Below are 15,329 nucleotides of genomic sequence, written 5' to 3' on the forward strand. Positions count from 1 at the left end.
ACAGAAATGGTACATTCCCTGCCCTTTCGATGCCTACAGGCCATTCTCCGCAGCCAGCCCAGGCCGGAAACTCTATCGGGCCTACAGAACTGATAGGCCTGGTCACTTCTGTTCTTGGCCATTTCAGTGATGGCTGCTGTCCTTATTAAAACTGGAGGAGGCCATCATCCAGGTTTACAAACAACCCAGGGATTAAGAGAACATGCCTTCTGCTTTCTACAGCAGCTAAGAGTCACTCAAAGGGGGCCTCCCCTTAACTGATGACTTCTATCTGAACTGTGGCCTGTTGGGTAAATGAAGATGAGGAAAGTTTGAGCAACCACACTTATTGGCTTCATGCTGTCCAGGATAGTACTGCCACCTTCCAGAGCTCCAAGCTCCTTCTCTGTAGACCAGGTGCCCAGTCACTAATTCCTCCAGGCCCATCACCATCTGGGATAGACCACTCAGTGCACTTTGGCAACTCAGTGGTCAACAATGTGTCTCAAGGAATTAAGGATGCATGTAAAGGTACTTCTGTTCATGGCTATGCCCAGCTCTGGGAAGTAGGAATGGATCATAGGATCTTGGGCTTAACACCAATTAATTATGACTGGAAAACAAACTGGTAAATACATTCTAGAGAACTGTGACTAATGGAAGCCATTGGATGTCAGCAGGTGGTGATGAGAGAGAAGGATGTGTTGTTGGAGCTCAGAGGTGGTCTCTGGTAGAGTGAGTGATAGCCACTGGTAGGCTGGTGTAGGGCATGGGGAACAGGCCAAGGGCAGAGGAAAAGTTGGAAGGTGCTTTGAAGGAATTTGGTCTTCTTGATTGGGGCTGGAGAGTGAAACAGTATGTGGCAGAACCAATCATGGATTATAGGAAGAATTTCCTGGAATGGTGGTGCCCAAGCCAGGGGAAGGAGTTTTCAGGGCAGCGTGGCCACTAGTTGCTATCCCGTAGGGAGATCTCTCTGCTGGCAGACAGGATGTCAGATTTGGTTAGTGGAAGATGGGGAAAAGAGAGCCATCCACGACTGGTAGTCAGGGTATTGGGGGATACTGAGGTGGCGAGGACAACTTGACGCCTTAACAGTCACACAGGAGCAGGGGTGCTATGAGCTCCAGCCCCTCTGGCTATAGGGAGGTAATATGGCTCATCAAACCAATGGCTTTACCTCTCTACCCAGGGTCCTTACTATGAGGCACCGAAGGTCCAGCCATCTTCAGCAATGACAGCATTCCAAAATCAGGAGTACCTCTACACTTCAGGTCAGGGACAAGGAGGAAGAGGAGGAGGAGGAGAAAAATGCTTCATTTACATTAGGGGAGCCCTGTCCTCCTCCAGAACTCCTGGGTCTGGGTGACTGTAGTAGTGACCTACAGGTACCTGCTCTGAAGAACATGCACCCATCTCAGAGTTCACCCAATAGGCTGTTCACTTCACACCCCAAGCCTAAGAGCACCCTTATTTCCAGGTGGGCAAAATGGTTGAAAAGATTAATGGCTTCCAAGGAGTAAAATCTTTCATCTGGCTTCCCTTTCACAAAGAGTCCCTGTGGAGTCCTTAGGCAACTCAGTTGGGGACATGCAGGTTCTCAGATGGAGCCCTGGGGCTTCAAGCTTGGGGTGAGTGAATGTAGTACTGAGCCCTTGCCTATGAGAGCATCAGAGCCTGAGGCAAGTACTAGCCACCCCTCCACAAGGGCTGAAAGGGCTTCAGGGCCAATGAGGAAGGACTCTCCCATGTTTTCACTTGCCAGTACCTGGGTACTTATAGCCCTGTTGATCTGGCCTTTCCTAGCAGCCTTGCCTGACTAGGAACTGAGAAGCTGACTCATGGGTGTAGGGGGCAGGCTGTGCTGGCTGAAGACAGTGCCTACCCTGACAAACCAGACCCATTCATCTTCTCCAGCAGCCAGCAGGCTGAGGGTGTCAGAAGCAGAGGACAGAACTCAAACCTGACAGGTACATCCAGCTGCTTATGCACTGGGACTTTGGGGAGCAATGGAGCACTGGTCAGAGAGAGGAGGGGAGGAGGAACACCTTCAGGTAGTAAGGACATCATCCTAAGGCAAGGTCACCTGGGGTAGGGTTTGGGGAAGCAGGGATTGGTGAAAAGCTAACATGGCTACCTTGAGGCAGCAGTCTCAATTTCCTCTGGCTCTGTCCTTTCTCTTAACCAAGTCTTTACTTCTTGCACTAACAAGAGAGTGATATTTGTCACCCCCTCCTAGGTTGTTGGCATGGCAAAGTCACAGAGCACCAGTGGAAGGAGCACATTCTACCCAGCTTCCTGTGGGCCCACTGCTTGCCCCTGCCATCCCCAGCCAGTGCTTCTGGCTGCTGCTGCTCAACCAAGCAGAAGGACCACAGTCCCTGCCTTTCCCCCAGCCTTGCTTAGCTGTTTCTCCTTTCAGTCTTTTCTTCCCTTTGTTCTTCCTAGATACCTTCTCTGAAACTCCAGGGCTTTGGGCCTCTGAATTGAACCTTATTTCTATAGCTTAGCCACACAGAGAAAAGCAATTAGTTTAGTTTTGTCGACCTCTAGCACAAAATGTCAGTGCCTGCCATGTAATAGATGCCCAAGAAATATTTTTTAGATAATCAACTGGAAAAAGTGGTGGGAGATAGGTGCACGGGATTGAGAAAAGATGAGGAAGTCATCTTGTGTTTGCCATTTTCATCCCACATCTTCCAGAAGTAAAACCTGGTCCATGTAGCAAGTGATGAAACAGTTAATACTCAGGTGTCCAAACTGTGAAATGGTGACCAATTGGGATGGACATTTTCTAAGTGCCCCTCACCCGGCCCACCAGACTTTGCAGATAGGCACACACAATTTTTCTTGAGAGCTGAAGTCTTCATGTTTACAGCGTGTGTGGGAATATTCCCCCCAATGCCTCTGCTCTTCCTCTAGATGTGATATTCTCAGTTCATGGCACCCCATAGCACTCAAAGGATCTAACCCACTAGGTCCTCCTGATAGTGATGGCCATGGAGTTAACCACCTCTATTTTAGCTGCATGAGGGCCTTTTTTTCCTTTCTTCTAGGCTTTGGGTTATTTTTTTCCCCCAAGGGCAGTTCTAGATAAAAAACCTAGATGGATGTCTGAGTTCTGGTTTTTGAGAGTATTGTTCTGAGCCAGGAGTTTTTGCCCAAAGGTGAGAGGTCTAGTCCAGCCAAGCATGTTGCCAGGAGGGTTGTTTGCCGATATAAAGGCCCAAACCCTGTGCTCTGAGAATAATTCAGTTCTGAGGGACAAATGTGGCAAGTTTGGCACATGGCTCTGCAGGAGGAGGACAGGTCCAATAGGGCCTAATGGCCCTACTGTCAGATCCCATGAAGGCTGCAGATGGCAGCTAGAGGGAGCAGCAGTTTTCTTAGGCAAGGTAAGGAGCACTGATGCAGAGGATAGATAACAGCCTCAGGAAGCCCTACAAAAGAGGAAGGTGCTATGACCTGGCAGTGGTCTGGATGGTTGTGTTTGTTTGTTTGTTCTGTTTTTGGGGTTTTTGTTGTTGTTGTTGTTGAGGTTTTTTGTTTGTTTGTTTGTTTGTTGAGACAAGGTTTCTCTGTGTAACAGCCCTGGCTGTCCTGGAACTTCCTCTGTAGACCAGGCTGGCCTCTAACTCAGAGATCCGCCTGTCTCTGCCTCCTGAGTGCTAGGATTAAAGGTGTGAGCCACGACACTCAGCTGAATGTTTTCAGAAAGGAAGATCTTAGCTCCTTTGTCATCAGGGTGTGGTAGCAATACACTAGAGAGCAGGGTGTCAGCAGAGTCACTAGTGACCTGTAGTTACTTTGGACTTTTTCCTCTGTGCCCTATCCCAGGCCCCTCCACTTTGATTCCCCTTATCCTTACCCTCTTTTACCTGTCTATTTCTCCTTACCTCTTTCCCTCCCTCACCCTTTTTTCTGCTCTCCACTTGCCACTGGGCCTCCTCCCACCCCCAAGTACCCTGAGGGTTGCAGAAACACCCTGCACAGTCAACCTTGACAAGGAGTGCAGCTGGTCCTTTCCATGGTTCAGTCTATCCCCTGGAGCCCTGCACAGCCCAGGCCTGAGTCATTGAGGACTTCTGGGGATTTAGAACATGGCAGTGGCACTGGGCAAGTCTTATTCAGGCAAGAATAGGAAGTAAGGTGAGAGGGTCAAGCAAGAAGCTGGTGATGGGCACTGATCTCTTGTGCATATGAAGCAAGAGTAGCTACTGATAACCCCAAATACAATGCCTTACTTCCAAATGGGTTTTCAAGTGGTTCAGAGAGGCAGTGAGAGCTGGCTGGTGCTGGTTGCAGAAGGGCCCCACCACTCCCTGCTTCCCCACCTAACAAACCCTCTAGCTCTAGGTGCTCATGATAGGCAGGAGTAGGGGGACTGGTCTAGCGGGTGAGACCTGGGAGGTCAATTTGCCATTTGTGAGTCATAAAGTACACTGAATGAAGATGGGTAGAATAGCCCCAGAATCCTGGGCCTTCATTTTGTCCAAACCAGACCCTTGGCCTCTTCTTGCCTCCTTCTCCCCAGGTGTTCACACTTAACCTCCTTCCCACCACCACCTTGCCTCATCTCAGCACTGGGATCTTAGGTGGCCACCTGTCCCTAGCTACGACTGAGTCGAAGCTGCACCTGTGAGGAGGCCTGACAGACAGGATGGGTGACATGGCGAACAGTTCCATTGAGTTCCACCCCAAGCCCCAGCAGCAGCGGGAAGTGCCCCATGTGGGTGGCTTTGGGTGCACACTAGCAGAGCTACGCAGCCTCATGGAGCTCCGAGGTGCCGAAGCACTGCAGAAGATCCAGGAAGCCTATGGAGATGTCAGCGGGCTGTGCAGGAGGCTGAAGACCTCGCCTACTGAGGGTAAGTCCACTGGGTTTGGCAGGGAAAAAGCTATCCCAGGAATGCAGGGTCTGCCTTACTCCTGGAGCACAATTGGGGCTCCGTGGTACTGCCGCTATGACTGCCTTGAATGGCTCCATGGAGGTAAGGCATAATTGACCCTTGGAGGACACAGAAACTGGGACCCTGATTGTCACCCTCTGCTCAGCCACTTTGTATTGACTGGAAGGTGCCTTGTGCAGGGGGAGATTGTCATCCTCTGTGCAACTAAATTCTGAGAGTCTGAGTTGAGCCCTCCTCCACACCTATGTGATCAGTCATTTTCCACCCTACAAAAAGAAAAGAAAGGGAAGGGCAAATGAGAACCACTAAAGGTGGAGGGTCCAAATGGAAACTCTGGGCTTGTTTTCAAGAAACAGAGCAGTATCAACTGTCTCCTACCAGAAGAGGAGGAAACCATGGCCTCTGTCTATATAGTTGGACTTCATGTGCTCAGTTGAGAGGAACCAGAAATAAGAGAATGCAGTGTGGAGGCCCTCTGGGGCTCAAGTTGCAGGGGTCCTCTCCATGGGAAGGGAGGGGTCACATAAGGATGGCACAGAGACATTTTAATCTTGTGGGAATAGCAGACAAAAAGTAGAGCCCAATAGTCATATGGTACCATTAGCAGTGGCAGTGGTTGGGACTGAGGTGATTGCTCAGTTGGTAAAGTGCTTGCTGTGCAAACCTTAGGGCATGAATTGGAGTTTTTCAGTACCCATGTAAAAAGCTGATCATGGAGTGTGTTCCTGTAACCGCAGCACCGAGGAGGCAGAGACACGGGGATCCATAGGGTTTGTATATCAACGAGTCTAGCCAATCAGTGAACTCTAATTTCAGTGAAAAACTCTGTCACAAACAATTAGGTGGAGAGCAACTGAGAAAGACATATGACATTAACCTTTGGTCATGAACATACATGAGCATATATGAGCGCACGCACATGAGCACACACACACACACACACACACACACACACACACACACACACACACAAAGTGACAGTAGTCACAGGCTGTCCCAGAGAGGTACAAGCCTGAAGTAGTGCAAGTATTACACCAGTGAGCATCTACAGAAGAAACATGGTGAGAGTCCTCTAGAAGATCCAGAGTGCAGGTCTGACTGTCATCTTGGGTCCTCAACTTCTGAATGCTGGGGTCTTCTGTGAGACCAGGGTTCCCAAAGAGACGAATCTAGCCTCAGATTTCAAGAGCTGGAACCCGTTATGGCTCATCTGACACTGGTCTTGCAGGATTGCTGGAGCTATCCCAATCTGATACCAGGCCTGCTTCCCAGCCAGTGCTGATTGATTTTTATCAGCCACCCATCTCAGTGGTGGCATTTTGACCCACCCAGTCCTGCAAGTCCTGGCCACCACCTGGGTTCCTCCTGCTTCCTGGCTCCCCTGTCCCACCTATCACCAGGCCTTGCCCATTCTTGTTTCTAAATCAGTCCTTTAGTTACAACACTCATGCTCATCGCCTCAAGCCTCCTTGCTCTGCCCTTGCCTCCATTCAAAGCCTCTAGGGCACAAACAAGATGCTCTTACTGTAGCCTTGCCCCAAGTAGATTGAAGAAAGCATCATCTGTCCATAGGAAGTAGTGCATGGGCCCAAGGGAGCATTAGAGATAGGAGAAGGCAGGCCCATGGGCCAGGTTAAAAACTCCAGGTATGGTGGCCTCCCTGGCCATCTGGATCTTCCTGAACTGAGATGTAGAGCTGCTGCACCCATTGATAGCCTATTCAGCCTGCCTACCACACACACACATACACCAGCCTGAAGCAGCATTATGTCAAGGCAGATGGCTGGGCTTCATGCCAAAGGATCTCTTTCCGTCCTCCTCCTTGCCCCCCCACTCCCCCCCCCCGAGAATGTGGGGCCTCTGAGAAGGCTGGGGTAGAGGGCCATTTAGCTACAAGGGCTCTGGCCTCTCCCAGATCAAAGGAAGCAGATGGGCTTTGGCTGGCAGCTCTTCCCTCTGCCTGTCAGGCCTTGTTAAATATTTAAAATGTCAAGGCCTCTGGGAACCTGCCCGATTCTGCCACAGAGCTCCAAAGCTCATCTGGTGCCTGTAAATGGGGTGGGCATGGAGAAGGGCAGGTGCCCAGGTGGGTGGCTCAGCCCCTGACAGGCCTCTGAGACCCTAAGTCCCCATGGCAGCCCAGGGACCAACCCTTCCCCCTAGGCTCCTACGACCGAGCTGTCTGGGGCCAGGAGCAGGTGATTCTCACTCCCCCATTTCCTCAGCATAGCAAGCCTCGAGCAAGCAGGTTCCTCAGCAGCCTTCTTAGCAGGAGGGGCAGACTTAACTGCACTTCTGGCCCCATACCAATCCTCTGGGCAAGTGCCCAGAAGAGGACAAGGGGCCAGGTAGGTATGTTGGCATGTTGATGGAGGGGACTTTGGCAGTTATTGCACCAATCCATTAATCTCTCAGTCTCTGTAGAGATTCAGAAGAATTCCAGAACCCATCCTGAAGAAGGAACTGCCTGCTGGTCAGGAAACCTCAGGGTAGACTGGTTAGGGGGCTCTGCACCCTGCCCCTGTCTTATCTACTCTCTGTAGGCAGCCACAAAAAGGATGGGACCAATTAGCTGAGAACTGACACAATGTAGTCCTAATCCAATTCTGATGGTATCTGGCCTCTGCTCTGGGTGAATAGCCATCTGTGTCCATGCCAACCACCCAGCCTCTGTCCCATGTCTTGGGCCTGCTAGGTGGGCATGTGCTTGGAACCAAAAGGGCCACAGCTGCCTTCTCTACCACACACACAAACGATGGTACCACAGCAGTTGTGGCAGCTGTTGGTCTCAACCCTACAGAAAGGCCAAGGCTTCAGGGTCAATCTGAAGGCAACTGCTACCTTGCCAGGCAAAGGGGATGCAGGAGCATTGCTGCAGTAGCAAGAACGATCCAAGGCCAAGGGTAAGGCAGAGGAGGGGAACGGAGACTCCTCTGGGGGAAAGGGACTAAGGGCCTCACTGGCCTTAGGAACAATCTGGGCATGTGAAGCAGGACAGTCAGGAAGCAGAGTCACATGATGCCATGGAACTCGAGCTTTTTAGAAGCTAGAATGGGTCATTTGCCCTCTGTGGGGGCTCCAGGCCAAGGGCAATGTAGACCCCAAGTGTCTAAGAACTCATGGTGCATCTCTTGTAATGTTGAATTTCTCATAGCTCCTGCAGTTGAAGGAGAAAAGGCTCAATCTAGAAGAAAGGCTGGGCCTTCTCAGCTTGGTCCCTACCCCCACCACTGCTACCACAGAGGCTGAGGTCTCCCAGATACCCTACTGGGAAAGCTGTGGGCCTTCAGAAAGAGGTCTTTGGCCCTAGCAGAAATCTGAGCTGCCAGCCCAGCCCAGGCTCAATGAGGCCAGGGAGAGAAAGGCAGGGACAGCTGCAGCCCTTCTGTGTGGGAAGGATACCGTGTGGCTAGATGGTGTGGACGTGCCAAGCCTGTGCTGGTTGCAACTTTTGCTCTTGTCAGTCCTTCCACTTCATTCTGTCAGCACTTCCTTATTGGTGAGCGATCTGGGGCTGAGTCCTATGAGCCTTCCTAAACCCAGCCTGCTATGCATGTTCCATGGACTAGATGTCCCTTTTGCTCACCACTCAGCTCCTTCAGCAGGTGGTAGAATCCATGCCAGTGACTCTGGTGGAAGCTTCAAGCTGCCATCCATCCACTAGGTGTCAGTATGGAGCTGGTCCCTTTGGGGTATAGCCCTAGAGTCCTGCGAACCTAAGGAGGGACTGATCATCCTGCACAGAAGTTTGCCAACCAAGGATAAGGGTGTAGCAATTTCTCACTGATTTGAGATCTATATGGAGGTTACCTGCAGGGCCCTGGAGCCATGAGTTAAGGCCTTCTCTGCCCCTGGATCCTGCACTGATTGAGGAGTCTCAAGTTAGGACTAAGAGGGCCTATGCTGGAACTTCGCTTTCCTTTCCTCTCCTTGTTCTCTGCATGAACCATTGACAATCTCCTTAACCTCAGCCATCCCCATCTCTCATCCTAAGAAGGTGTTAGGTATAGGGGAGCCATTTGCCTGTGCACTTCCTAAGCACTGTGGGCACCAGACCTTGGGTCATCCTCTCTTCAACTCTGTGTCACAGTAGCTCAGCCTCTGAGGAACTCTGTTTTCCTTTCCTGGTGCTAGTCCTTTCAAACTCCAGTCTCAGAAGCCTCCTCTGGAACTGGTAAACAGAGTCCCTCCTTCCCTACTGTGGAGCAGCTTCCCTGCACTACCTAGAGAATCAGTTCCCCAGGTCACACCTAGGTGTGAGATGCCACAAACCTCTGCCTTTGCTTCTCCTTGCAGGCCCTGTACTTCCACCTTGAAGGACTTCCCACGCCTCCCTCTTCTCTTCATAAGACAGTCTCTTTATGTAGGTCTTTAGACATAAGAACTTGCTCTCACACTCATTCTCTCTGATCCTTCCCAGAGAAACTTCTAGAAAGTAGGTCTCCATCCATTTCCAGAAGACATTGCTCTATCTTCCTCAACAGCTATGCTTCTGGACACACCAATGTCCTTGGTCCCAGGTTCCCCTGTGCCTTGCCCCTTTTGCAGGTTAGGCTGGATAGCCCTGAATGTCTTTGGAAACAGTAGGCCATACAGTAGGGTGGCCAAGGTCCAGAGACTGCCTCACTTTCAAAGTGCCAGTGTCTCAAACACAGTCCTATCTTTCAGGCCTGTGTGGGGCCAAGTGACCAGCAATCTGAAAGAGACATGGAATCTAAGTGTTAGGAGACAGCTTGTCCGATCCCTTTGGAGAGGGCCTTGGCCAATTATTTGGCTCTTGGGTGAAACTGGGCTAATATTACCTGGATCACTTTGATTGGCAACCTCCCCACAAATCTACTGAAGCCTCTTAGATATTGGTTCACCTCCTTACCCACTCACAACCCAGGGAGCCACTGGGTGCTCTGTTCTGCTCCTGTCTCAGCTACCCTTGGCCACATAGTGTCCTCCTGGGTCCTTGCTGCCCTTTTATTTATTGGGTGTTATCACTTCCCTGCAAGCATCCTTCGAAGATAACTTGGACATGGAAATGACAGCAGACACGGAAGGTGCATGGGGTGGGCTAATGTTTCAGCAATTGAGACAACCACAGTCCCAAGGCCTCCTTCCCTAGGCCTACTGTCTTTTAATTGCATCAGGAAATTGATAACCCCCTTTCCTGGGTTACCATCCCTTCCTCAGGCTGGGTATTCTCTGTGAGGGCTGTGCTTGGTCCCCTATGCTTAGTCCTGGGTCTGCAGAAATGCTTATAGTACTAGGCCTGTACCACTCTGCCTTCTCTAAGAATCTGCTCCAGAGTTCTAGAGAGGCAGGCTTTAGTCAGAGAGCCACAAGGGCCATTCTTGTAGCAGCAGAAGCTTAGTCAGGGATGCTTATGGTACCAAAGGCTAGCCTGTACCATCTTCTTCTGTGCTTCTGCCACTTTCCCGGGACACTGTGTAGGCCTGGCAGACAACACCAATGACTTGGAGAAACGCAGGCAGATCTATGGGCAGAACTTCATCCCCCCCAAGCAGCCCAAGACCTTCCTGCAGCTTGTGTGGGAAGCCCTGCAGGACGTGACTCTCATCATCCTGGAGGTGGCTGCCATCGTCTCCCTGGGCCTCTCCTTCTATGCACCACCTGGAGAGGAAAGTGAAGGTGAGGGGAGAGACTCTGAGATAGAAGGAGGGGTCCCAGCTCTTGGCTACCATGACTTCACCTCTCCTTCCTATATGTTCTCCTCCATCCTTGGACACAGCCTGTGGGAATGTGTCTGGTGGGGCAGAGGACGAAGGAGAGGCTGAGGCTGGCTGGATCGAGGGGGCTGCCATCCTACTCTCTGTCATCTGTGTGGTGCTGGTCACGGCCTTCAATGACTGGAGCAAGGAAAAGCAGTTCCGAGGTCTTCAGAGCCGTATTGAACAGGAGCAGAAGTTTACTGTCATCCGAAATGGGCAGCTCCTCCAGGTCCCTGTGGCAGCACTGGTGGTGGGGGACATTGCCCAGGTCAAATACGGTAAGTGTGCCCATCTTTATCCACCCTGCCAAGAAAGCCTGAATACCATTTCTAAGAAGGGTGAGCCAGAGGAACCTCCCCAGCTCAGACTGTTTCCCCAGAAGTCTGTGTGTTTTCACCCACAGGGGCCTGAGATTGGAGCAGAGTGGGTGTGATTAGGGCCAGAAAAGGAGTTTGAGACACAACAGTGCCCACAGGAAGCACTCTGAAGAGGTCTCCTACTACTATAGGATACAAATGTTGCCCCTGTTCCTTGAGAACTGGACATGGTTAGATGTGGATGATCCTCCTCAAAGGGAGAGGCTTAAAGAAGAGAGCCCCCCCCCCCCCCGTCCTTTCCCAGATGACAGGAACTCCTCTGGAGAAGGTGGGAGGAAGTAAGGGTGGGGAGGTCCCATGGACCCATAGCCTCCGGTTCTGGCCTGGGCTGGCCTATAGGAGACCTTCTGCCTGCCGATGGTGTGCTCATCCAAGGCAATGACCTCAAGATCGACGAGAGCTCCCTGACTGGCGAGTCGGACCATGTGCGCAAATCAGCAGACAAAGATCCTATGCTACTCTCAGGTAAGGATCACCTTCTCAACCAGCCCAGTATAAGGTCACATTGAAGGCCTGGCCCAGCATTCCCAGCCAAGCCACACTGCTGGACTTGCCTTAACTGGACTTGCCTTAACTAGGGTCTCCCTGAATAGCCCTTCTGGTTGGGGAGTCTGAGAATGCTACCCACTGCCATGCCAGAGCAGGTCACTGGAGGCCTGGTGGTGTGGCTCCAGCCACAGGGCAAAGAAATGGGTCTCCCCTGCTCAAGAGGGCCTTTGATATCATGAATGGGATATCCCAAGGGGAGCTTGGGATATTGTGCTCCCTCCACATAGACTCTGAAGATGACCATGTGTGTGTTTTGTTCCTTTTCTAGAAGGTTCTCATTCAGCCCACTTTTATCTTAATGGGAAATGTAATATGAAACTGGACAGGAAGACCAGAAGCCCTCTAGTGGGCCCTGTGAATGGCTCAGTCTATGCTTCTGACAAAGACCTGACAGTCTGTCGTCCTCTGGGTCATTCCCACTACCCCAAGCCTGGAAACAGGTTGCAGTCTAGATGTAGGTGCCAACGGCTGCAGTGACTTCTGCAAGACAAGTACCTGCCTCAGGGAAACCCTGCAAGTCAGCCTATGGATGCTGAGTATGTCCTACCAGGCTGTGCAAATCTGTCTTAGTTCCTCTGTGTTTCTTTGCTAGGCACTCATGTCATGGAAGGTTCTGGAAGAATGGTGGTAACAGCTGTTGGTGTGAACTCCCAGACAGGCATCATCTTTACATTGCTTGGAGCTGGTGGAGAGGAGGAGGAGAAGAAAGACAAGAAAGGTAAGGCAGCCATTACTCCAGTGCCCAGAGATGATGAGACAGCTTCCTCCTATGTTACTGTTCTTGCTTCTTCATCTGCCTGCTGACCAATCCTGGCTCCAGAGAGATGGATTGGAAGCTACCACCCTCTTCTGATTCTTCTTGAGAATCCTTCTGGTATTTTCCATAAGAGCCAGCAGGTCAATGCTATTCTCTGATGGCTTTGGTACATCTGTTCCTGGGATGAAGTGTGGTCACAGAAATGTGACCTCTTATCTTAACTTTGAAAGATGATGCTGGGGTCTTCATGCCTACCCTCAAGGTACTCAACTTCCATATGGAAGATTGGGGTTGGGGAGGGAGTCACAAAGTCCAAAGTGGAAGTCTCCTGAGCAGATAGGGATAGGTCTCAAAATGAAAGGCCAGGACCAAGGGATGCTGGATGGGGTGGGGTAGGGGAGGCTCTCCAGCAAGTGGTAGCCCTGTCCCTGGGGACAGTAAGGGATAGAAACAGAGGATTTTAGAGACTCCAGCTTCCTTATGGCCCTGGAAGCTACTATACTGCCCCTTCTAGCCATGGAAACTCAAAACCGTGGAGTCACAGAACTTGCCTTTACCAGGCCCTGCTCCTCTGTGACTCAGGCACACACCATAGCTCTGGTGAGCAATCTATCCCCAGTTCTTTTCCACATCCCCAGGTGACTAGGAAGCAGATATTTCCAGATGCATGCCTGTCCATCTTAGAGGACCTGGAGCCACAGCTATCAGTTTTAGACTAGTCAGGGATAGACTGGCATGAGGAACGATAAGTTAGTAGTCCTGGCTTTAGGCTACTTCTTGAGGTCCCCTGTCCCTGAGAGTCAAGACACATGAGCTGACAGGGCTACAATTGCCGATCACTGGGAAGCTTCTATTATCCTTGTTCCCTGGCAGTCTGGTCCTGTGCCTCCCTGTATCAGCACCTCCCTGCTGTTGGCAGGCCAGGCCTTCTGCCAGCTGCACCAAGTTCCCAGTCTCCACTGAACTCCTCCCAGTGTTATCCCACAACTTTAATATGTGCTCCAGGAATATACAGATAAATGATAAGTAGGCTCTGGGCCTCAGCTGAGCTTAGCTTGAGTCCTCAGGCTAGATAACCTTGCTTAGTGCTCTCTTGGTTCTGCTTGGTTGACAGGGAGCCCCTTCCACATTTAAGGCCCTCTAGGAAATCCACTCCCTCCCTTTGAAGACAGTGGTCTCTCCCTTGAACTGACATCACCTGTACTTTCCTGGTGTCCCTGGTGGCTCTTTTCCAAGCTCCTGGCCTCCTGCTCTATCTGTTAGATATTCTTCACAGCTTGGGCCTACGTCCCTCCTTCCTCATTGAACTTGACATTCTTCATCCAAACCCTCCCACACAGGATGCTTGCACTTCTCCAACACTGCTAGGTTGTAAGATTTAGGGAATTAGAGTGGGCCAACTTCCTGAAGAAGTACCCTGAGGGACTCTGGGGAACAGCATCTATCTTGTCCAGTGCTCCCCCATCTTCTATTGTCTCACTTACTCCTGTGGTTCTGTTAACCCATTGAGCATGCTCTGAAGCTGCTCACTATCAACTTGCCACCCTTACCTTCTATTCCTGCCTTTTATCATGACTCCTACATACCCTTTTCTTCCAGAGTCCCTCCTTCTCCAGCTGTGCTCTGCTTTACTCCAGGCTACCTCTTCTAGTGATGCTCACTTTGCTTCTCAGCACCCATATTGGGAAGCTCACAACCACTTGTAACTCCAGCTCCACAGGCCCTAAACATCCTTTCTTGGCCTCCATTGACATGGACACACACACAAAAAAAAAAGAGACATGGATGCGTACGTGCGCACGCACGCACACGCACACGCACACGCACACGCACACACACACACACAAAATGAGAGAGAGAGCGAGAGAGAGAGAAATCTCTTTCACCTCTAAACTACCCCCAACTCACACAGGGGCCCTGAACAGAAAGGGTACAATATATGCCATACTTATCATACTTATGGCTGGAGGTGTCTCTCTCATTCTTTGGACCCCAGACCATGGTCCTATTGCCTAGAAGCTACCTGACACCCTGTCTGTCCTTTGATTGCCCAGCGACATGAGCTGGGTGGAAACTGATCCAGTGCTGGCAGATTCCTCCCTAAATAGGGAACAATGCAGATGTGGCTTGCAGATAAACTCTTCTGTCACCTGAGCTGTGCAACCCTCAGAAAGAGTAACTAGCACTATGGGCTGTACCCAACCTGAGGCTTCAGACAGGGCCACCTGGAGTCCAGTCTTCACACCTTCCCCCTAGTGCTGCTATATACCCAACATTTAGACCTCCTCTGCACAGTGGCTCTGGACCCACAGTTTGGATGTGCCCTAAAACAGACAGAGCCCTTATCCCTGAGGACACACACCTCCTAATAGTGGCCTCGGAAAAGAGTAGAGGGGTTGGGTTGGTCCAGAGCTTGGGAATTACCTCCTGTTGGGTCTGAAGGGTCAAACATCTAAGAAGAGGACATCCCTTAAGGTAGCAGGCCTTCCAGAAACTGTTCACACCTACTTCACCTGACCCAGAGCCCATCCAGAACTGGCTTTAGAGACTCACTGTGGAGCTGAGGTCAAGGCCCAGTGGGAAACACTGGGTAGAAGCATGGCCCAGGAAGCCCAGAGGGTATGCAGTGAATATGAGCTGGGAGGTAATGATATCTTGCTCCTGGAAAGTCAAGAAGGCCCCTCCATAGGCAAGGTCATGACTATCAGCTATCAGGCCTCTCCTTTCCCTCTTCTACTCCATATAGCTACAAACTGCTGTATGTGCCCAAGCTCTTCCTACTCTCCTGTGCTTCTGTGTATGTCATGACCACATGGATGTTCTCAAGTCTCTCCGTGTCTGTCATTCCTCTTCCATTGTAGGCAAGCAGCAGGATGGGGCGATGGACAGTAGCCAAACCAGAGGTAACGTATGTGCATGGCTCAGGGCAGCTGAGGAGCTTGTGGGGAGGAGGGGGAAGGGGGAACTGGGAGGGACCACCTGATGCCAGGGAAGAAGCAACACCTAAAGACAGGTGAGTAGGCCCCTAAGTCCTATC

At 51.1% G+C, this 15,329-nt stretch overlaps 1 protein-coding gene across 6 annotated transcripts in view; it reads left to right on the forward strand.

Moving 5' to 3' along the window:
- Positions 1–15,329, forward strand: part of Atp2b3 (ATPase plasma membrane Ca2+ transporting 3) — a 70,766-nt gene that overhangs the window by 15,983 nt on the left and 39,454 nt on the right. For 2 of the 6 annotated variants that reach the window (XM_059251264.1, XM_059251258.1), the window contains exons 1-7: positions 1,766–1,949; positions 4,514–4,847; positions 10,332–10,529; positions 10,630–10,887; positions 11,326–11,451; positions 12,128–12,253; positions 15,154–15,195. In XM_059251264.1, coding sequence (XP_059107247.1) covers positions 4,640–4,847; positions 10,332–10,529; positions 10,630–10,887; positions 11,326–11,451; positions 12,128–12,253; positions 15,154–15,195 — 958 coding nt within the window. In that variant the 5' untranslated portion in view covers positions 1,766–1,949; positions 4,514–4,639. Of the gene's footprint in view, positions 1–1,765; positions 1,950–3,229; positions 3,375–4,513; positions 4,848–10,331; positions 10,530–10,629; positions 10,888–11,325; positions 11,452–12,127; positions 12,254–15,153; positions 15,196–15,329 lie in introns of those variants that run through there. The other 4 variants (XM_059251262.1, XM_059251263.1, XM_059251260.1 and 1 more) reach the window with 3 other exon arrangements.

This window comes from Peromyscus eremicus, chromosome X (assembly GCF_949786415.1).
Source record: "Peromyscus eremicus chromosome X, PerEre_H2_v1, whole genome shotgun sequence".
NCBI classification, from domain to species: domain Eukaryota; kingdom Metazoa; phylum Chordata; class Mammalia; order Rodentia; family Cricetidae; genus Peromyscus; species Peromyscus eremicus.